Source organism: Denticeps clupeoides, chromosome 7 (assembly GCF_900700375.1).
Source record: "Denticeps clupeoides chromosome 7, fDenClu1.1, whole genome shotgun sequence".
In the NCBI taxonomy this organism is placed as follows: Eukaryota; Metazoa; Chordata; class Actinopteri; order Clupeiformes; family Denticipitidae; genus Denticeps; species Denticeps clupeoides.
This window is the reverse complement of record NC_041713.1, coordinates 25,149,202-25,171,426: the sequence shown is the minus strand read 5'-3', so window position 1 is coordinate 25,171,426 and position 22,225 is coordinate 25,149,202. Positions and strand designations below refer to the sequence as shown.

Genomic DNA, 22,225 nt, shown 5'->3' with positions numbered 1-22,225 from the left:
ACCGCAAATGATGAGCTGACACCCAAGAAATTTTCTGTGCAAAGTGTATTCTGTACAAAAAGCATCGCGTCAGAACATCGCATCACACATCGCATCTTTCTGCACCTCTCTCTACTCTCACAACTCACGCCATGTGTCCAAGAGAACTGAACATTAACATAAAGCATTCACAATTTACAATACTGCATTCCTGTACAAAAAGCAAGGTCGCGTCAGAACATCGTGTCAGAACATCATGTCAGAACATCGCGTCACACATTGCGTCTTTCTGCACCTCTCTCTACAATATACAGTATTAACATAAAAAAATATTCAAAATAACACACATGCAAAATATTCCTAATATGTACATCAATTAAAATGAAAGAAATAACTTTTTGCACACAAACCCCATGCACCTCTCACAACTCACGCCATGTGTCCAAGAGACCTGAACCGGGTCTCAAAAACAAAATAAAATTCTTTAGAAAATAAGAAAATAAAAGACACAAGAAAGAAGAAATATACTTATAAATCTAGTGTAACCATTTAACTCCGGCACAATAGCTTGCGTAGTATAGACCCAGCTCCCAACCCAACTTTGTGAATAGATTAAGGCGCCCGATAAGAGTCTCACGTTAACGCAGCACATTAACGCCGATAACGGCCCACCACTATTAATTATATAATAAAAGTTGCATTATATACTGCATTATACTTTTTTCTGACTAATCTGCTTCATCACTGCACAACTGGTTGAGTTCTAACATGAACAAAGGAAATATAACCATTTTACTCCAGTATTGTCTTCACAGCAATGATTTACAATTAAATTCCTTGTTGACTTTTATATTGTCTTTTTCATAGTCTTGACCAAGTATTTCTCTTAAAATCCTCCCCAATCTCTTCACTCCGTGTCCCATATAAATTCCCTTCTGCAAAACCTTCCATAGACTGTTCAGACAAAGTTTCAATACTTAAATCTAAACTAAAACCTTTACTATACACTTCAGCTTTTAACCAGAATTCCAAAACCCTAACATAACATTAACATAACAATTGGCTCTGTTCAATAATCATTGCAACATTTCACACTTATGCCACACAGAATAATTTGTTCATCCTTGTAATCCATTCATTACTTTCTTCAGTCATCCATCAGATGAACTGTTACCCTTCATGTACCCTTTAGCTCAATAAATGCAAAACATTAATTTGTTAAAAAAAGTATTTTATTTACATTTGGGAAGATAATCAGAAATATACAGCATAGCATAGTTTACATTTTAACGTCCTCTTTACTAGATTTACAGTCTTCTGTAATAATTAAATTACACTCAAAAGAATGTTTTAACAGTCACAGATGGAACAAAACCAGAGGAAACTATAATTTTGAGTTTCTGGATAAATTAGGAGGAAAAAATTAATCCAAAAAAATAATATAACTGTCGTTGAAAAAGAAAACCCCTCCTGCTGTGCATCTTCCTCTAGTGCAAACCAATCTCATTTATTTATTTATTAAGTCATATCTCATATTTGCATATTTTGTGTCACACAGACCACATGAGATGACATCATTAGAACAATATGAAATATCAATTAAATTCCTTAGAAATCACATTATCACATTTTAACATATATACATAGTAAAGAAATGGCAATAAAGCAAATGAAAAACTATGCATTAAGTAATCATGCCAAATCCTGCTGCAACGGTTTTATATACAAATCCGAGCCTGTTCTTTTGTTCCTTCAATCACCACAGGGACTGGGATCAGTGCTGCACTGCACCTTTGTAACACCTGTCATCAAACCAGGGAAAGCAAAGCACCTAGTGCACTGCACCACTCCTCAATAATAAAAAGAACTTCAACATTTTCAATGGGACTATAAATAAAATGAAATTAAAATGTAAGGTAATTAAATGCATTTATGTTTTGGTAAGAAGACATATAGCCTTCAACTTCATGCACAGTATACATCCGCTCTCTGAAAAAGAGATGAATGTCTGTGATTTTGGACAGATCAGTGGGCAGAGTTAAGTGGAGGTGACAGTGGTACCACTGCCCAGTTTGATGATCATTTGCTGGCAGTCATGGAGGGTGCGCTTGTCACCCAGCTTCTCCAACGTGCGTGCTGCATCAGCCAGCATTCCCACCCGCTGACCCGGAGCAGAAAGGAAAGAGGGGGGCAGGTAGCGGCATGCCAGTAACACAGCCTCAGCTTGCTCACGCTGCCCAGGATGCGTCTCAAACTCCTCTGAGTGCAGAAAGGCACAAGCGCATTAGAAACTCCCTCCAATATATCAAGTGAAAACTTGGACATGGAGAGATGATACCATGCTCCTAATTTCTCACTCTTGGTAAACTGATTTGATTAAAATAAAAATACAAAAATAATTCTGGTGAATGAATTCTGCTATAACTATGGTGAAAAATACTCTCAGTTTGACTGGGTTTAGAATTTCATATCTGGATGCAACAGGAATTAGTAGTAATAATAATAAACTCCTACATACCTGTCCTGGCTCCGGGCGTGGTGCGCCGTCTCAAGCTGCGATCCAGCAGCTGGTGTGTGCGGGTGGGACTAGCTCCTGCCATCAGCCGGGCTGTAGCCTCATGCAGGAAGAGCTGCAGAGAAAGTCAGAGAATGAAAGTCTGAGTCCACACACACACAAATCTGTAGGATCTGTTACCAAGCATCTGGAGCAACAGCCAGAATGGAACTGGACCTGACCTGAACTTGACACTCACCCTGCGCATGGCTGGCCGGAAGGTCTGAGCCAGCTTCCGGAGGGAGCTCAGGTCCTGCTGAAAGCCATGCAGCTCGGCCGGAGAAGCCTGAGGGACTGGGGAAGGAGATGACTGTCCAGAGCTCTGATGAGAACGCCACATGTTGGTGCGAGAGACGAGCAGCAGGTCACACAACAGCAACTGCACAACCTGAGAGAGAGAGCAAGAGAGCGGATTCAAACAATCAAATAGAACTTTTCCAGTATTATAGCAAATGTAAAAAAAACGTGTGTGTGTGTGTGTTGCAGGAGGCCCAGCTCTGTGTTGCACTGCAGAAACACTGCACTCAGATTATACACATGCAATGCAACTACAATGCACCACAGCACTGGTCAGGTCCAACACCCTCTCAGTTAACAACACAATGTCAAAATGCAACACCACATCAATTAATCTAACCGATTCTTGGAGAAATCACTGTATTATGCATCACACAGGTAAGAAACACCAGTTTTTCCAAACCCTGGTCCTGGAGGAACATCTGCCAGTAAGTTTTCATTCCTGCCACACACATTATGAAGCCATTATGAAATTCGTGAACCTAATTAAGGTAGGGTTGGTTTGAAGATGTTTTGGCAGCCGATCCTCCAGGACCAGGGTTTGGAAACACTGAAATACACCTTTGTCTTTACTTGTTATTGGTATTCAAGAACATCACACCACAGACAAAAATGACATGACCCATCAGTAAACATCCCCACTGACAAGAAACATTGAGTCTCTCATAGAAACAGTACAGGAAGCTAAATAAATTCTGGCCAATAAACAGGACTGTTTCATGATTCACAGAACCTAATAATGATTTTCCATGATTGACAACTGTTCATCTGTAGAGGACGAAGAGTATGAGACTGACCTTGTCAGTAGCGCTGCTGTATTTGTGCGGGCCCAGGTTCAGGCTGTCTCGCAGCAGGCCGCTGGCTCGCTCACAGTAAGTCAGGCTGAGCTGGCAGTTCTCTGGTTTGGCCAGCAGGGTGCGCAATGCTCGGAAAACATTGAGCGCTGCTTTGGGCAGTGGGCTCCTGCAATAGCAACAAACTCAATGTTGGAGAAAGTCCTAAAGATCTTAATTGTCTCCTGTCCATATATGGAGAACAGATTTCAGGTAAAGGAGAAGTCTGACATCTCCAAACTCTGTTTCTGTTTGGTTAATAGCTAGAGCTCTAACACATTTTTACCAAACTATTTCCAAAGCGCAAATTTCACTGTCCATAAATCCATAAATATATTAATAACATAATTTTAAAACACTTTCCTTCTTCAGTATAGAGCATTATATTCAACTTATAGCACTATCTGTGATGTTTAACATTTTTAATGCTGAATTGTTGTCACTTGACACAGTGTGTGTATCTGCCTCTCACTCTGCATTCTGAAGGCTCCTGGGCAGGTGCTCCACTGCAGTGTAAAGCCGCTCTGCAGCCGCATCGTCTCCCTGCTGCCAGTTAATGACGACCACGGACACCGATGACCACCACTTAGAGTGACAGTCACAGCCTGCATCATAAACAAACATACAGACATGCTGTCATAACACTGCAACCCAACTACCACATACTGAATAAGACTGATTATCTTATTACGATGTGATTGTGTCTACAGCTGTCAGGTGTGTGTGTATGGGGCTGCAAGTTCCACTCAATAATATTAATAATGACAAATATTAAATATTTCATACATCTAATCATGATGAAACATTATTATGTAGATTTATGTCAAATAAAAATGTTAATATTAAATAATGAAACTAAGTTCGCCATAGATCTTAATTAAGTTTTCAAGTAAATTCTTTGCTTTTCAATCACAAATTGTGATGCAAAAATGTATTATTTCTACAGACCTACATGATACATTATAAATTATACAACACACACACCGGTGACGGTGGCCATGTTGGAGCCCACAGCAAAAGACTGGGTGGTGGCACCAGCTGCATCAGATGCGCTGGTAAGTAGCTGCAGATACTCAAGAGCATCTGAGTAGTCGCTGTCAGAGAGGAGAACCATGTACATCATAATCATCATCAAAAACAAGCAGCTGCCGTTTAATCTGACATCAGCCCTCCGCACACCCACCCCTTGCCCTCATTGGTGGTCTTCTCCTCACGGGGCTGAACCACACAGTGCAGAGCCTTCTCCAGCAGGTTCTCCCGAAATGCCTGGGTCACCTGCGCCAGAGGGTCCACTAGAGACAAAGAGAGAGAGAGTAAGAATACAGTTACCAGTCGTGAATTTTAAGAAAATAATAAAAAAGGTTTCAAAACAAGTTGTGCATCAGCTGCAGGCATATAAACACACTGGTATGATGGATTCTGGATAGGGTCATGTCTGAGCTGAATCCTGAAGGAAATTGCTTATGCTGCAATGTACAGTACAGGCCAAAAGTTTGGACACACTTTCTCATTCAATGTGTTTGAAGGCATCAAAACTACGAATGAACACATATGGAGTTATGAACTAAACAAAAAGTGGAGACCTGGCCTCCACAGTGCCTGGACCTGAACCCAATCGAGATGGTCTGGGGTGAACTGGACCGCAGAGTAAAGGGGCCAACAAGTGCTAAACACCTCTGGGAACTCCTTCAAACCATTTCAGGTGACGACCTCTTGAAGCTCATCAAGAGAATGCCAAGAGTGTGCATAGCAGTACTCAGAGAAAAATGGTGGCTAATTTGAGGAAACTAGAACATAAAACATGTTTTCAGTTAGTTCAGTTTGATAAGTACATAACTTCACATGTTCATTCATAGTTTTCATGCCTTCAGTCATGAAAATAAAGAAATGTACATACAGTACAGGCCAAAAGTTTGGACACACCTTCTCATTCAATGGGCACACAACAAGTGTACAGAGAGTTAAGAGTCAATAAGTGAGTTATTGCACAGTAAAAAACAGCAACAGGAGACAGCACAGAAGTACAGCAGAAGTATCATATTGTAAGAATGGACATCACAGGAGCATGCTTTTGTTTTGCGTAGCAACGGTCTGCGGGGGGATGTGTGACGTTCCTGTGTCGGTGGTTGTGCGTGAAGATTCGGCACATCTGTTTTACATGCCTTTTGTCTGAGACATTCCTGTGTCAATAGTTGTGCGTGAAGATTCAGCACCTCTGTTTTACATGCCTTTTGTCTGACGGCAACGTGTGAAGTGTCAGCCGTCAGGACCGCCCACTCTCTTTGTCTTCCCCAAATGGGAGGCACCGGGGGGCGTGACATCAGAAACAACAGGTTCTGATTGGTCAGTGACAACTTCCTTTAGGCCAGTGACAACTTCCTGTAGGCCAGGGGTATAAAGGTCTGCTCAGGTGTTGAATCTTCACGCACAACTATTGACACAGGAATGTCTCAGACAAAAGGCATGTAAAACAGAGGTGCCGAATCTTCACGCACAACCACCGACACAGGAACGTCACACATCCCCCCGCAGACGGTTGCTACACAAAACAAAAGCCTGCTCCTGTGATGTCCATTCTTACAATATTGCACAAAAGAATCATATTGCACAACTTAAAAAGTCTGATAGCTGTGGGAAGGAAGGATTTCCTGTGGCGTTCAGATGAGCATTTCAAGTCTATTGCTGAAAAACCTCCTCTGCCACTCCACTGCACTGTGCAGTGGATGATCAACATTTTCAATAATCGACTGCAGCTTTCCCATCATCCTCTGCTCTGCCTCAGTCTCCAGCGTGTCAAGTTTTACTTCCACCAAGCTGGCGTGTAAAGGCGTTGTGACGCGTGGGGTCAACTCTCACCAGTGTTTCCTGCCTGACTGTAGATGCTCTCCTTAGGGGTACTGCGTATGGACCAGTCTCCATCTACAAAGAAGCGGTGACCCAGAGGATGACAAAGCCACTGCATGACAGGAGGGATGCTCCCACTGGGGGACAGACAAGCCTGCCGGGCGCTGCTCAGAAACACACGCTGGGGGAGGGAGAGACAGAGTGGATGTGAAACTGTGACTGGATGTAAACCTGTGGAGAGGAGCAAAGGCTCACCGAGGTGAAGTGCAGAACTCTGGGTAAACTGGACTTCACTCTCAGGGCTGCAGAGACGTAGATCTCAGCCAGGGTAGCGACAGGGAGGGAGCCCACAGCACATTCCGCAAGATTCACTGCACTTAATGCCATGTGGCAAGCAGACAGGCGACTGCCACAGAGTTTACCTGCACACACACGCACACACGTATTAAGTTTTGATCCCACATTAAAACAGTCAGATAGGATGAAATGATCTGTATACAACATTGCAAGCAGTATGCCTTGTAATATCTACATGATGATAAATTGATAAGATGTCATTTAATTTAATTAGACAAAAGGCAGCTTATAAAAATAAGTTATGCAGTACTATATTAAAAAAAATATTGATTATCTGCCTTCCTTTATTAATGATTGGCACATATTTTTATGTTAGTACATACTTGACGTGGCAGATATGTATTGCATACCAGTCATGTGCAGCTGATGCAGGCGGTGATAGACCAGGGCTGCATCACGGCTGCTCTTGCATGCGTCCTCTTGTAGGGGACGGTCGGGGTAGAAGAGACCCCCTCCAGCCCTAAGTGCCAGCCAGCGTCCCACCCACACCCTCTGCAAACACAGCCGCAGACTTGCCCACAGCACAGCGCACACCTGGTCTAGCTGGGACGTGGGTAGCGGCCGACCCAGAGCCTTCAGACACATCCACAGATTCTGACTGGCCTGAGCAAAGTCTCCCTACAGACACAGCAAGACACATTTCATCATACTGGCCAATGAAGGAGGCAGCAGCTGGAATATGCACAGATGTTTAAAAAAATTGTTCCTGAATGCAGATAAAAGGTGGGACAATGTATGCTAAAATTACGCATGCAAGTAGAAAAAAATGTGATTATTTATTATACTTATTGCAGATCTATAAAATTAAATAAATGCTAAACACACTACACATTCAGGCTGTTGCTCATTGTTGACAGACTGGGCAATTTTGAATATAATATTTTAGGAAGAAGAACAGGCGCAGTACCCAGTTGACACTGGAGCAACATGGCAACACTGCATATGGACTCACTGTTCTCCCGCTGTTCATTACACTGTCCTAAATAGTATTTTTATATTTTGACAAGATGGCACTGCAGATGGCTGAGCCACGAAAAAAAAAAACACCTTCACCAATAGCTGAACATCTGGCAGACCACATTTTTCTTGGTTGGACACACATATTTACCTGCTCAATATTTACCTGCTGAACTGCCACTCCCTGCCTAATAAAGGGGATGAGAACCTTCTCAACAAAAATATAAACTACTGCCTTGTTTCTCTGAAACCTGGCTCTATCAATCCATCCCTGATTAACATGTAAAAATGAGCCAACACAGCATATGCATGGTCAGCACAATCGAGTTGGATAATTGTGGCAGCCCTAATCTGCCTCTGCAAGACATTTAGCAGATAGTCTTTCTCATGATCCCTAAAAATTGATAACTAAAATGTTTCTCAGCATCTTGCTGTGACGTCAAACTAAACATTTGCTATGTTCCTTGGCTGGTAGAAGACAACTCTTGAACTATTGCCAGAATATGCAGCATACTGAGGTCAGGTTTATTCTGAGGAACCAGATGAGCTAACAGAGGTCTCAACACTGTTCTAATGTTGTTTAGTTATTTGAAACTTCTGTATGTTGCGGTTATTAAAGTAAACATATTAGTTCCCATGATCAAGTGGTTCTCACCCGTGCTAGGTCAAGGTCAGCCTGTTTGCGATGCCTCCAGAACAGGACCGATGACTCTGAGTGGGGACGGGTGACTGGCTCTCCGTACACCAACAAACGCACCAAAACCACAGCCAACAGCAACCCGTTCAGCGCCCAGAGCAGTAAAGTAGGTAGCATCCAGTCTAGCAAGCCTCTCACTTCCACTGTGACAAAAAACAAAAAAAAAAACAAAAATATAACATATAACATGCTTTTAACCCATCACCCTTAGTGAGCAGTGGGCAGCCATGACAGGCACCCGGGGAGCAGTGGGTGGGGATGGTGCTTTGCTCAGTGGCACCTCAGTCGTACCGTGGCGGATTGGGATTCAAACCGGCAACCTTCTGATAAGCCTTTACAATTTAACATCTAAATATATTAACATTTGAAAAAGGTGAATGTCATACCATTGCTCTCCATTCCAAGCATGCTCCTGCCCATCCCAGAATGCCCTGGGGGTGGTGTAGCAGCACCAGCATCAGTGGTTCGATACAACAGTGAAGTGAAAGGGTTAAAGGTCAAAAAGACGAGGGTAAAGACACACAGCGCCATTCGGCCGCGGTCCAGCATCCCAGCCCCACCCACTCCTGCAGATACCTGGTCCGGTAAAGGCTGAGAAAGACAGAGAAAGGGAGCATTACAGATAAATCAGATCCTGGAGCCAAAGAAGGCTCCATTACACTGACCAAGCACACAATGGACAAAAAAAAAACTCACTCTGGAGTCCTCTACCATGGGGCTGTCAGGCTCAGAGTCACTGTTGCAGTGTGAGAAAGGGCTGCTGTGCAGAGGCGAGCCCACGTCAGATGGAGGTGGTGTGGGAAGTTCGCTCTTTACCTCTGCCTTAATCCCGCTCACCTCCATCGCCACCAAGTCCTTCAGGGACTCTGCAACAGCACACGGGTCTCAGGAAAACTGGCAAAAACAATCAAACATGATGAAGACCAAGGTGCAGTGAATGCACATACTGTTCTTCTGAGAGGCCATCTTCAGCGCCATGTTCTCCTGCTTCAGTTTCTGATTGGACTGCTGCAGGTAGCGAATGTAGTCGATGGCTTTTCTCAACACTGCTGACTTGTTCAGCTGTAGAGAAAATAAAAAATAATAATATCACGCTCATGATAATTCTTCTTGTTACTGTGTGTGTGTGTGTGTATACAACAACCTGGCAGCCTGTTGTATTTTTCTTTTTAGATTTGGTATTATTTCCATGCTTTTCTTTAGTTCATCAATGTTAAGACTACACCAGACCAGCCAAAAAAATCCCATAATTACTATCCTATAGGAACTATGGACAACTAGAAGTAGAAGTAGCCTAGTAGGTAATACACTCAAACCCCCACTTATGACCAGTGTCAAGTCACCGAGTGTCTCCAGGGTGGACTGTCCCTGTAACTATTGATTGTAAGTTCCCATTTTGTCCAGACTTCAAAGAGGCGTATGTGGCATAAACTAACCCTGCCTACACCCCAGGAAGCACCACACCTACAGTACAAAAACCTCGTGGCAGCAGCATGTTATAGGCATGCTTCTCATATGCTGAGACTGGGAATGGATGGATATTGGTTGGATGAACACGATTAATGAAGCTGTTCCAGTCTACAATGAATAGACAACATGAAGCATGAAGCTAAAGCTAAAGCTAAAAAAAAAAGGTAAAGGTTTGCGGATGGGGATAATTCAGGTACTGCACCACCGAATTTGAGGAATGGGGCAAAATCACTCGAAATCAAGGAGCAAGACGTACTTACCCCCAAAAGGATTAAAGCTGTTACATCAATTAAATAACTCCAGAAGATTATTTATTAAATTTTATTTAAAAGATGTATCATCTAACATTAACCATCTTCACTTTATTATATTTCAATGACTGTAATTGTGATTGAATCAGGGATGTTCAGTTTCAGTGTCAAAGTGAAGTGGAGGACAACCTTCGCCTCAGTTCCAGCCACCAGGTCCTTGAGCTCGATGATCTTGTCATTGATGGAAGATCGGTAGCGTTTCTCGATGGCGTTGTGAGCTGTGCGCTTCTCGCCCTTGTGGGGCAGCCCTCCTGGTTTGCCACTTATGGCAATGCGGTTTATGGGCAGCTTCTCCGCATCCACAACGATGGGCACTGTGGTAAGGATAGTGCCTCCACTCATCAGAGCCTAAGCGAGGAACCAAAAAAAATCAGAGCCGACTCCCGATATTACACAGTACATAAACGCTGGGATATCTGTACCTGAAGTGGGCTGCTCTGGACTGGAGCAGTGGTGGGCGCCAGTGTGGTGATGCAGGGAGATGAAACAGTAGTTGCCATGGTGCCGTGATCTGTCTTGAGTGTGGTTAGAAGGAGAGATTCTGCCTTGATAAACTGGGGCTGCAGCAGTACCTGGATATGAAGTTAATAATGCATTAAATTCATTGTCACACATCAGCAGGTCACCAGCTAAATGGACACACACTGACCGGAACCTGTTGGACGCTAGGGGAGATGGACTGGGCAGCAGTTGTTGAGGACGTTGCCAGGAGAGGAGATGTTGTCAGCCCCTGGACATGAGCCTGAATCGTCATTGGCTGGACAGTTTGAGGAGAGCTGGAGAGGCTTGTGATTGGTGGTGGTGGGCCTCCTTGATTCACAGCTACAAAAACATTCAAAAACAAACTTTTCAGGATTGGAAGAACCCTGGCTGTTTTAAAGGCAGATGGTACATGGCCAGATGACATTGAGCTGTTTATGATATAAGAAATGAAAGGGATGAGGTCAGGGGAGAAGCATTGTTGTCATTGGTTTGAAGCATTGTTGAAGGGATTGGATCTAGTGGACAGGTAGTTGGGTCGCGTGTAGATATGATCTGAATGATTTCATCTGATGCAAGTTTAGAAAACTGATTTAAAGTGAAGTGATTTTCACTTGTGATACACAGCAGCACAACACACAGTGCACACATTGCACTTTGTCCTCTGCATTTACCCCATCACCCTGAGTGAGCAGTGGGCAGCCACGACAGGCGCCCGGGGAGCAGTGTGTGGGGACGGCACCTCAGTGGCACCTTGGCAGATCGGTATTCGAACCGGCAACCTTCTAATTAGGGGGCCGCTTCCTTAACTGCTAGGCCACCACTGCCCCGGAAATCCCTTGGTGAGCAGCCATGACAGGCGCCCGGGGAGCAGTGTGTGGGGACGGTGCTTTGCTCAGTGGCATTCGAACCAACAACCTTCTGATTATGGGGTAGAGTAGGATTTATGGTGGAGAATGTCTTACACATTTGTTCAATCTTCCCTGTGAAGAAGTTGGCAAAATAATCAGTAGTTAGGGAAGATGGGGCAGGGGGAGTCGGAGGGTTGAGTAGAGATAAGAATAGAATATGTGCACCTTGTTATGTGCTCAGTTACGGTTGTGTGGTCCCAGCTCCCCATGATGGGCATGGATTTTATTGTGGGCAATGACTTAGCTGCCGAAAAGGTCCTTCCTTTGCCCATAGTGACCCCTACATTATAGACACCTACAGATGCTGTGTGTAATACAGCTTCCTGCTTGTGTGTTAACCCATGCGCAGTCACGGAAATCTTAGCAGATTCTTTCTTGGCCACAGATGTTTCACCCAACCTATTGCTCACCTTACCGTTGATGGAGGTTTTGACTGCCCTGACGACGTCTGCTGACGTCACCACCCTACTGCTGTGTTCGTAATTCAGGTTGCTCACAAACAGAAAGGTTGACTGGGTGAAGAGTCTTTTTCTGGGTGGTTCCAGAAAAGTTCTGCAGACGCGTTCTAGCAGTAGGTCATGACCACGAGTTTGGAGGGCACATGGGAAAAACAAGACACGGATTCTGCACTGCTGGTCTAGTCTAAAAGCGGACGTAGAGAAGCACTGTTTATGCCATTCCTGCCAAATGGCTGGAAAACCAAATCAGGTAATGGAGCGGACTGTATTACACCCAATACCAGTTTTAGACTAACCCTTTGAACAGGTTTTTTTGGTTTGTGTAGGACCTTGGCCTAAAACCAAAGTCCAACCATCATTTAATTTGAAGTCTGATGAATGCTACCACGTTACCCGAAGGCTTTTACTCTCTGCCCGTTTTGAAATGCTTAATTAGATTATTTTCTACGTTTGGACTACCCAAAGTCATGCAGATCAAGCAAAGGACCAATTTTATGTCTTGTGTATTCAACCAGTCACAAGGCGCATTGGAGAGATTTCACCAGACACTAAAGTCGAAGCTCTGTGTTTACTGTGTTGATACTGAAAAAGAAAGGGATGAGAGACTTCCTGTACTATTATTTGCAGATAATGCCACTCATTTCGGTATTATGCCACTCATTTCGGGGTCCAGGGACATCTAAACCAGCCATTTTTTCTGCTGTATGTGGCGTCAGGGGAGTGTGGACTTAACACATTTTTCTGCTCGTTGTAGCAAACCATGTAGTAAATTTATGGGATGCGTCGTGATGAATCAAGGCATTGATAATCGTAATCAAGTTAAATCGGTAAATATGTGGACTGAGGACTTACAAAATCTTTGAATAGCTGTGTTTGAATGGCTGCGCGCTGCCTCTCTGACTTTAAATCTAGCAAGTTGTGAATTCGGGAAGGCCGCAGTCGCGTATCTTGGGAAGCAGGTTGGTCAGGGTCAAGTGCGCCCTCTGGGGGCAAAAGTTGCAGCCATTACAGAGTTCCCTGTGCCTATGACGGCACAAGAGCTGCGCTGTTTCCTTGACACTGTGGGTTCTTACAGAGGTTTTTGTAAAAAATTCTCCGATGTGGTGACTGAGTTGCTTCGTACTGATGAGGTTTATGTGGTCGGCTGAATTTTCTAATGCATTTCATAACGCCAAGGCACTGTTAAGCAGTGTGTTTGTCTTAAAGGCACCTGATTTCAGCTGGACCATTTAAAATGGATGTGGATGCCAACCCAACTGGGGTGGGAGTGGTCCTCCAAGAAGATCAGGGTTAATCACCAAATGGGGTTAATCACCACATCTGCTATTTTTCTAAAAAGCTCCTTAAACATAAACAAAATTATAGTACCATTGAGAAGGAAGCCTTGGTCTTGCTTTTAGTGCTGCAATACTTCAAACTTCATGTTGGTTCTACTTCGGCTTGTGCTGGTTTTTACAGACCATAAAACTCCTAACCCTGTCTTGGATGAAAAATACTTATCAGCCAATCATGCGTTGGTCCCTCTATCTCCAGAGTTTTAATCTGAATATTCGTTATAAGAAATGCACAGTTTTGGGTGATGCGTTGTTACACACATTTTGTTGATCAACCTGTGAGGTTGATTTTTGGCAGTGGGGGTGTTATGTCGCAGTGTCTCTCTCGCTTTGTTTGTGTGTGTGTGTCTCTCTTTTAGATTGTAGTTGTAGTTTAGCTTGTAGTTGGAGGAGCTTCCTACCTACCGGCTCAGCCTGCAGCTGTATGATTGGCTGCTACAAGACTTAAAAGGAGACTGAGTGTTCAGGAGGTTTTGATTTTGGTTAGGTTGCTGTACAAAATTCGTTGCCTGTGTGATTGTTTATGGTGAACATCTGGTTGGTGACTTGTATATAATGTCAGTGTAAATAAATACACATTTTGTGTCTTTGTGTGTCTCTCTACCCCTTTCCCAACCCATCCATGTCACTACACGCCTCTACACCCCTAGATGAAGATGTGACCGTAAATATTGCCAAAGATGATCACTGTACTCAAATAAAAATATCACAAATAAAATAGTGAATTTTATCACTATTCCACTATTCACAAAACTATTCACTAGTGAAAACTAGTCACAAAGTAATATGTGATGAATTATTAATTAACAATTCCATCATGAAGTGAAGTCAAGAAGGTCATCTCAGTCCATGTAAAAATAAAATAGTGATGCGTTAATAAATGTTTTATTAACACATTAATATTTAACGCATTAACATTTATTGAGGTAACTCTTAGAAAAGATAATATAACAACAAATATATGATTATATGAGGAAATGACAAATCCATGGTTGGCCATACATTCTCAGCCTTATCTTAATTATTCCAATAAGAGTATAGATGCTGATGACATGACGTCACATGACTCAACTCTCTCAGATAACCATCAGCACGTAGTTGTTTACCCAGCCTTCCATTGCTCACATCATGACCTTCTACCCAGATCACTTGAAAGCATGTCATCGGGAAGACAGTTCTGCTCACTGGAATCTGAACTTTGGCCCATGGAGTGGTTCCATAAAAAGAAAGCAGTGATGACCTCTCTTTGTACATCGTGACATCAAACCATTTCACTTTCATTAAAGATTGGGTACGTTATCTACTCTCTCAGTTTTGGCAGTTCACATACATTCATTAACTCAGCAATTTCTCAACGTTCCATATTTCCACTTGAACATTAATTTCTAAAAATCATTACCTGAGAAACCATGCTGCACGGGAAAGCTGACCACTGTCTGCTGCAGCTGAGGAGGAGTTGGGGGCTTGGACAGGGCTGGTGACACCGGATTGAATGTTGGGCTCCCCCCTCCACTGGGCTGCAGGGGGCTGGGCGTGGCCAGCTGGGGCTGCGGTTTGGGTGAAGAGGGCAGGGGAGGCTGACCCTGCTGGACCAGGGGAGACTGCTGAAAGGTAGAGGGGGGCAGGAGTAGCTTGTCAGAAGAGGAAGCGCTGCGCTTGATGGGGGGACCCAGCAAGGCATCCAGGTGTGGGCTGCTGCTGAGGATGGAGGAGGTGGATGATGGGCTGTAGGTGCTAGAGTGGGATAAAGCTGGGAGCTCCTTCATCTGGGGGGGTGCTGACCCAAACTGTGTGGAATCAAACAGGGACCCAAACTCCATGTCCTGGTTGTTTATAAGCTGAAGCATATCTGTTAAAACAAAATGGCACAAAAGCACATGATTAGATCAAATTTTTGTTGATCATGATGAATTCATATCAATGTTATGTAACGGATTTCACTACAGACTGCTTCTACAAACATTTAGGAAAGCATGGGTTGTTCTAAGGAGCTCAGTGATGTCCAGCGTGGTGCCATTCATGAAATTTCCTAACTACGAAATATTCCAAACAGCTAAAGTGCATTTGAAAATGTTAATCTTGTTCGCAAATTTATTAAAAATAAACTGAGAAATCACATTTACATAAGTATTTCACAGCCTACAGCCTTGCTCATCTTGATTCCCCTGATCATCGAGATGTTTCTGCAGCTTAATTGGAATCCACCTGTGGATTGATTGGATGTGATTTGGATAGACACACATCTGTCTAAATAAGGTCCCAGTATAAGGTCCCAGACAGTTCATGTCAAAGCATAAAATAAGCATGAAGCCAAAGGAAATGTCTGTAGACCTCCAAGACAGAACTGTCTCAAGGCACAAACCTGGGGAAGGTTACAGAAAAATGTCTGCTGCTTTATGTACAAATTTACAATTTAAACAGTTAACAAATTAACAAAATGTGCCCAAGTGTGTGTGTTTGTATATGTGTGGTCAGCTGTGAGGTCTTTGTTATAGAGTCTGACAGCGGTTGGAAGAAAAGTCCTTCTGAACCTCTCCTTCCCACATCGTTGGTGCAGTAGCCTGCCACTGAAGGAGCTGCTCAGTGCTGTCAGAGTTTCCTGCATGGGGTGGGAGATGTTGATCAACAGGGATGACAGCTTAGCCACCATTCCCCTGTCACTCACCACCTCCACTTGGTCCAGAGGGCATCCTAGAACAGAGCTGGCCTTCCGGATCAGCCTGTTCAGCCTCTTCCTGTCCCCAGTGGAGATGCTGCTACCCCAGCAGACCACACCGTGAAAGATGGCTGATGCCACTACAGTCATAAAAAGTCTTTAGGAGTGGCTCCTGTACTCCAAAAGACCTGAGCCTTTTTTATGAAGTGCATTTGTGTTATGAGTCCAGTCCAGTTTACTTTTCAGGTGAACGCCAAGGTACTTGTAGCTGTCCACTGCCTCAATGGCCATACCCTGGATGTCCAGTGGTTGCAGTGGATGATGTTTGTGCCTGCGGAAGTCTACCACCAGCTCTTTGGTTTTTCCAGTGTTGATCTGGAGGTAGTTCTGCTGACACCCGTCCACAAAGTCCCTTGTCAGTTCTATGTACTCCCTGTCGTCCCCATCAGTGATGAGGCAGACTATTGCAGAGTCATCAGAGAACTTCTGCAGGAAGCAGTTGGTGGAGTTGTGTGAGAAGTCTGCAGTATAGATTGCAGTATTGAGCAAAGGCTTTGTGGCATCATATTCAAAAAGACTTGAAGCTGTAACTGCTGCCAAAGGTGCATCAAGAAAGTATTGAGCAAAGGCATTTAACACTTATGTACTTTCTCTGTTATGTATTTTTTTTAAACAAATTTGCCAAAACCCAAAGTAAACTTATTTTCATGTTGTGTGTATAATTCTGTGGAAATATGAATTGAATCAATTTTGGAATAAGGCTGTAACATAACAAAATATGGAAAAAGTGATAAGATGTAAATACTGTGAAAGCCTATGGATTAAGAGCTGGATGCCATTAAAGGTCATGTATGTCTAAAAGGCAGGTGTCCCAACTAGGGCAGCCACAAACGATTATTTGGATAGTTGACTAGTCACCAATTGTTTTTGCGATTATTCGACTAATCAGATCATACAAGATTAATGATTGGTTTATTGTCAGTACACAGTATACGGGGTGTTGAAATAATTTTTCACACAGCCCTCCCCCCATAGTGCAATCACAATAGAAAAATGTATATACACACACTAAACTAAACTATACTAATAAAAAACTTAAATACTGTACAGGTTATCCCTATATTAGAAAAGTAAAACTTTTCAGCCCAATGAACAGGTCGAACCGGACATAACTGGACAACATCATGTAGGATGCTTATAAGTAGATATTTTGGATATTCCAAACAGGTCACACAAGACAAGACAAACATGTGCAAAATGTGTAGGAATGTGCAAAAAGAGCAGAGATATGCAAAATTACTTGAGATGTTCAAAAATCAGGTGCATAAGGCTGGTGTATTGTTGTTTGTGGCAGTGGTGGCCTAGCGTTTAAGGAGGCGGCCCCGTAATCAGTTCGAATCCCGATCCGCAAATGTGCCACTGAGCAAAAGACTGTCCCCACACACTGCTCCACGGGCTCCTGTCAAGGCTGCCCACTGCTCACGAAGGTCTCCGTCTTGGCCCCTCAGGGCATGTGAGAGGTGGTGAGAGTCCTTCATTATGTTCTGAGCTTGACAGATGGAGGTGTTTCTCGTAAAGCTGGGAGATGGTGGAAGTGGAACCCTGATGATGCACTCTGCTGTCTTCACTATCCGCTGCAGGGCCTTCTGCTCAGCGACAGTGCATTTCCCATACCAGACAGTGATGTAGCAGCAGAGAACACTCTCAATGGTCCCCCCGGTAAAATAATATGAGGATGAGAGAAGGGAGGTTTGCCTTCTTCAGCTGGCCCCACTACTGTTGTGTCATCTGTGAACTTGATGATGTGGTTCGAACTATACTGTGCAGCACAGTCGTGGCAATGGAGTGAACCGCAGTGCGGTTATATTTTGTTATATTTGTCCTTTTACTTGGATAATGTGGAACATCATTTAATTTCAATGTATTTAAAAAAAATAATAAATTTGAAAAAAAGACATTTGAAACACTATGCAGGTTCACACTAAGATGCAGTCGAAAGTGTTCTGCTGCCTGCAACATCCTTCAGCATGACTGGTTTGGCAGTGGGTCAGTAATGGTGTGGGGGCCGCACAGCCCTCCATGTGCTCACCAGAGGTAGCCTGACTGCCATTAGGTAGCAAGATGAGATCCTCAGACCCTTTGTGAGACCATATGCTGGTGCGGTTGGTCCTGGGTTCCTCCTAATGCAAGACAATGCTAGACCTCATGTGGCTGGAGTGTGTCAATAGTTTCTGAAAGACAAAGGCATTGATGCTATAGACCGTGGATGCTTTAGACCAGGTCTGGGAAGAGATCCCTCAGGAGACCATCCGCCACCTCCTCAGAGCATGCCCACGCATTGTAGAGAGGTCATACATTACATTTACATTTAAGGCATTTGGCAGACGCCCTTATCCAAAGTGACTTACAACGTCATGTTCCATGTTACAATCAATGAAGTGATCAATTCTGGTTCACTAGGACCCCCAACAATGAATACAATCTTTTTATTCACTCTGTTGTAGTTTCTATACATAAGTAAGACAATAAGAAGGTTACACGTTAATCTAAATATTTTCTAAAGAGGAAAGTCTTGAGCTGCTGTTTGAAAGAGGTCAGTGACTGTGCTGTTCTGACCTCCAGGGAAAGTTAATTCCACCACTGAGGGGTCGAGACAGAGAAGAGTCTAGATGAGTGTCTTCCTTTTATTGCCTGACCAGGCAGTACTGGAGGATTTACTTTACTTTAGTTTACTTTACTTTACTTTACTTTTATCCAAAGCGACTTACTCCATGTTTGGCTTTGTAGGACAGCATCAGTATTTTGAATCTGATGCAAGCAGCTACTGGGAGCCAGTGGAGGGAACATAGCAGAGGCTCATACAGGCACGTAGAGGCCACACATACTGAATAACGAGCCTAATTTTTACTTGTTTTAAATGACATTACATCAAAGTTGGATCAGCCTGTAGTGTGTTTTTCCACTTAAATTTTGACTTCCATGGGTTGATAAATTTGACTTACATTTTTGTGTGATTTTGCTTTCAGCACATTCAACTATGTAAAGAACAAGTATGTAATAAGAATATTTCATTAATTCAGATCTAGGATATCATATTTTTGTGTTTTGTGAGCAGTGTTATGTCCCATGCATCACGTAGAAAATAGTCCTTCAAGCAACAAAGAGTTGCTTGATTACATTTACTGATGATTGAGGAAATGCATTCAAATGACCATCCCAGCTTTTCTTTTTTTTTTATATGACCAGACTACTTACGCATCATAAATATATATTTTCTTTTTGTATAACTCAATTCAACTGTCCACACATACATATGGACCACTGCATCTATATCCATTCTCAGACGAACTATAAATCAAACCCCAGAAATTAGGTCCAGATACGTAGTAAATATTTAAAACAATGAAAACATTTTTTGTTTGTTTCTCTGATACAGGCCTCCTAATTATTCCAAGAATAAATATGAAAAAGCTCCCAGCTTTCAGAACAGCCTGCCAGAGAATCTGCAAACATCAAAATCTTTAAAATTATTTTTTTGACTATCTTCATCTTAGAATGTGGGTCACACAGGAGCATGTTTATCTCAAACACATTGAGCTGGAGTAGAAGAAAGTCCTTGTTTCAGTCCTGGACCTTAAACAGATGAAGTGATTAAACAGGCAGTGCCATAAAATGTAATTCAAAAGCTATGCACACAATATACACAAGAATATATTGCTTTATAATTCACATATTTCTTGGTCCCGGTCCGAAGACCATATAAATGGAAAAGGGTTGTGTCACAAAGGGCATCTGCTGTAAAACGTTTTCCAGGTTAAATGTGCAGACAACCTGATCAGTTGGTCCACTGTGGTGTCCCCAAACAAGAGCAGCCAAAGAAAATGAAAAATAAAACAGTCCAAACAGTGGTGCACAAATTTGTGATCATAAAGGAAGAGAAAGGGATGTTAATGCAGCAGTGATGGACGTGAATGATGCCAATCATGCACAGCAGCCAGAGAACCGAGAATTAAATTCTGCAGACCATGCCATTTATGGCGATGACGATCATGACGATCGAGGAATAAGAGAATAAATAATCCTCACTTTTAACATTCAGAGGTGGTGGAGGAGAAAAAGGTGAATTTATTCTTAAACATATTTCTCTTTGGGTTCTGCACACTGAAGTGGCTCTCCTTGGAATATAGTTCAGTTCTGTCCCAACTAACATGGACTTGGTGCCACCCGGGCCACCCTGAACGACACACGCTGGAAAATGCGGCCCCTGGCCACAGGGATGGCAGTGGTTTTTAAAAGCCCTGTGGATGTGAGGTGATCGCTCTCGACCAATGACAGGGAGCCCAGGCGCCTTGCTATGCAGCCCAGCCCCTCAGACAGTCTGCCGAGGTTACTGTCGGTCAGCATGCCGGGGTTACTCTCGGTCAGGACAGGACATGAGAAGAATACATTGTGCATTGTAAGCAATGTAACAATAACTTGAAACTCGTATTGTTCCACTTCATATTGCATTCAATAGAATAAAATAGTAATAATTAATGGAGACATTAGGTGCACGCGTTTCTCTCAAAACAGTTCCCTACCGTCAATGTCGCTGAGCAGTGCCGTGTCGATGTCACTGGGATCGTTCAGTGTCAGACTGGGATCCAGTTGATCCAGTGATGAGTCGTCAAACATCTTGTTCATGTTCGCCGGATACTTCGGTTCACACCGCTGTATAGTTTAAAATCCGCCGCGCGTCTCACGCAGGCATGTCACTGTGCGAGAAAAAACAGACGTTGTCGCTGATGCGTCCGCTACCTGCAGCCAGTCATCACCATTCTACACCTTACGAAACTTATTTCAGAACCGAGCCGAGATGCTTCTTGGAGACACACTAACAGGCTGCTTCGCGGCACTAAGCGACAGATAAGCCGACCAATCAGCACTGAGCCAGGATAAAGGCATCCAATAAGCGCTGAGACTCAGGCGTACGGACCGCCCCTTGTTAAAATTAGTGCGAAACCGTGAACCTACACGTCAAAGAAGACTATTATGCCGATGTTATATTAAAAAAAAACATCAGACGTTGCAGATGTTTCCAACGCCCTTTTCATATGTCTATCTGAATAACGTGAACCTTAATATCCTCAGTACTGAATTATTTCGACACGAAATATGGCACATCGTAACAAACCCTCAACCTGTTTACAAAACTTTCTACGTGACAACTCATCAGCAACGTGTTTCCATCCAGGGTGGGCTTGTCTTCAACAGCCAATCACAGGCCGCAGTGAGCAGGGAGAGCCCGTTCAAGTTAGTCTGCTCTGCAGCTTGTGACAGCCGGTAGAACCAGATAAATGGACCAATAGGAACGTGGAAAGCGGATGGGGTGATGCGACGTCACGATCGGGGCTTCTTGATTACATCATGTGTTTCTCGTACAACACTGAAATCCAGTTTAAACTAAATTCTCTAAATGCCAATTCAACACCAAATATATCAACAAATAGTCATTTGTACTATTTTACAAGGGATAGAATATTCCTAATCCTAAATATATCTGGTAAACCATCTTGATGATGAGGACACCAGAACTACTCAGGGGAAGTAGGGGTGAAGTAGGTCAATGACCGACAGTAACAGCTTCAGCTGTCCAGACAGAAGACGAGGCAACTGAGGAACTCAAGAGAAACTCTACCACCATCTAGTGGAAATTGGCATCCATAAGACAGATGAGGCTCTAGAGGTGGCTTGTTTTTTATGTTTGATATGGTTCTACATATTTCTCTACAGTTGCTTGAACAACCTCTACTGCAAACAATCTACAGTACATTAAACAAAAAATAAAGGGGGCAATGGTGGCCTAGTGGCTAAGGTTGCAGATTCAACCCTAAGGTGCCACTTAAGTTCCATTGATCAAGGTACAGTCCCCATACACTGCTCCCCTGGTGCATTCCAAAGGACACATTTCTTTGTGTGTCACCATGTGCTGTGATGTTTCACAATAACTTCACTTTCACAGATAAAATATCACACCATAATTCCCCAAATACACACTCTGTGTCTTGCTTTATTTTAGTTCAGAATCTGCAAAAGGTAATGCAATCA

At 43.2% G+C, this 22,225-nt stretch overlaps 1 protein-coding gene across 1 annotated transcript; it reads right to left on the bottom strand.

Moving 5' to 3' along the window:
* Positions 1-1,189: 1,189 nt before the first annotated feature.
* Positions 1,190-21,046, bottom strand: srebf1 (sterol regulatory element binding transcription factor 1). Its single transcript, XM_028986163.1, has 19 exons — positions 20,719-21,046; positions 14,882-15,331; positions 10,949-11,121; positions 10,722-10,871; positions 10,429-10,647; positions 9,466-9,580; positions 9,215-9,384; positions 8,905-9,109; positions 8,477-8,661; positions 7,215-7,482; positions 6,763-6,929; positions 6,520-6,688; positions 4,847-4,955; positions 4,648-4,757; positions 4,136-4,268; positions 3,628-3,793; positions 2,733-2,921; positions 2,498-2,609; positions 1,190-2,238 (listed from the first exon to the last, which is right to left on the bottom strand). The coding sequence occupies exons 1-19, from the start codon at positions 20,819-20,821 to the stop codon at positions 2,018-2,020; spliced, it is 3,414 nt and encodes a 1,137-aa protein (XP_028841996.1). The 5' UTR covers positions 20,822-21,046; the 3' UTR covers positions 1,190-2,017.
* Between the last annotated feature and the right edge of the window lie 1,179 nt (positions 21,047-22,225).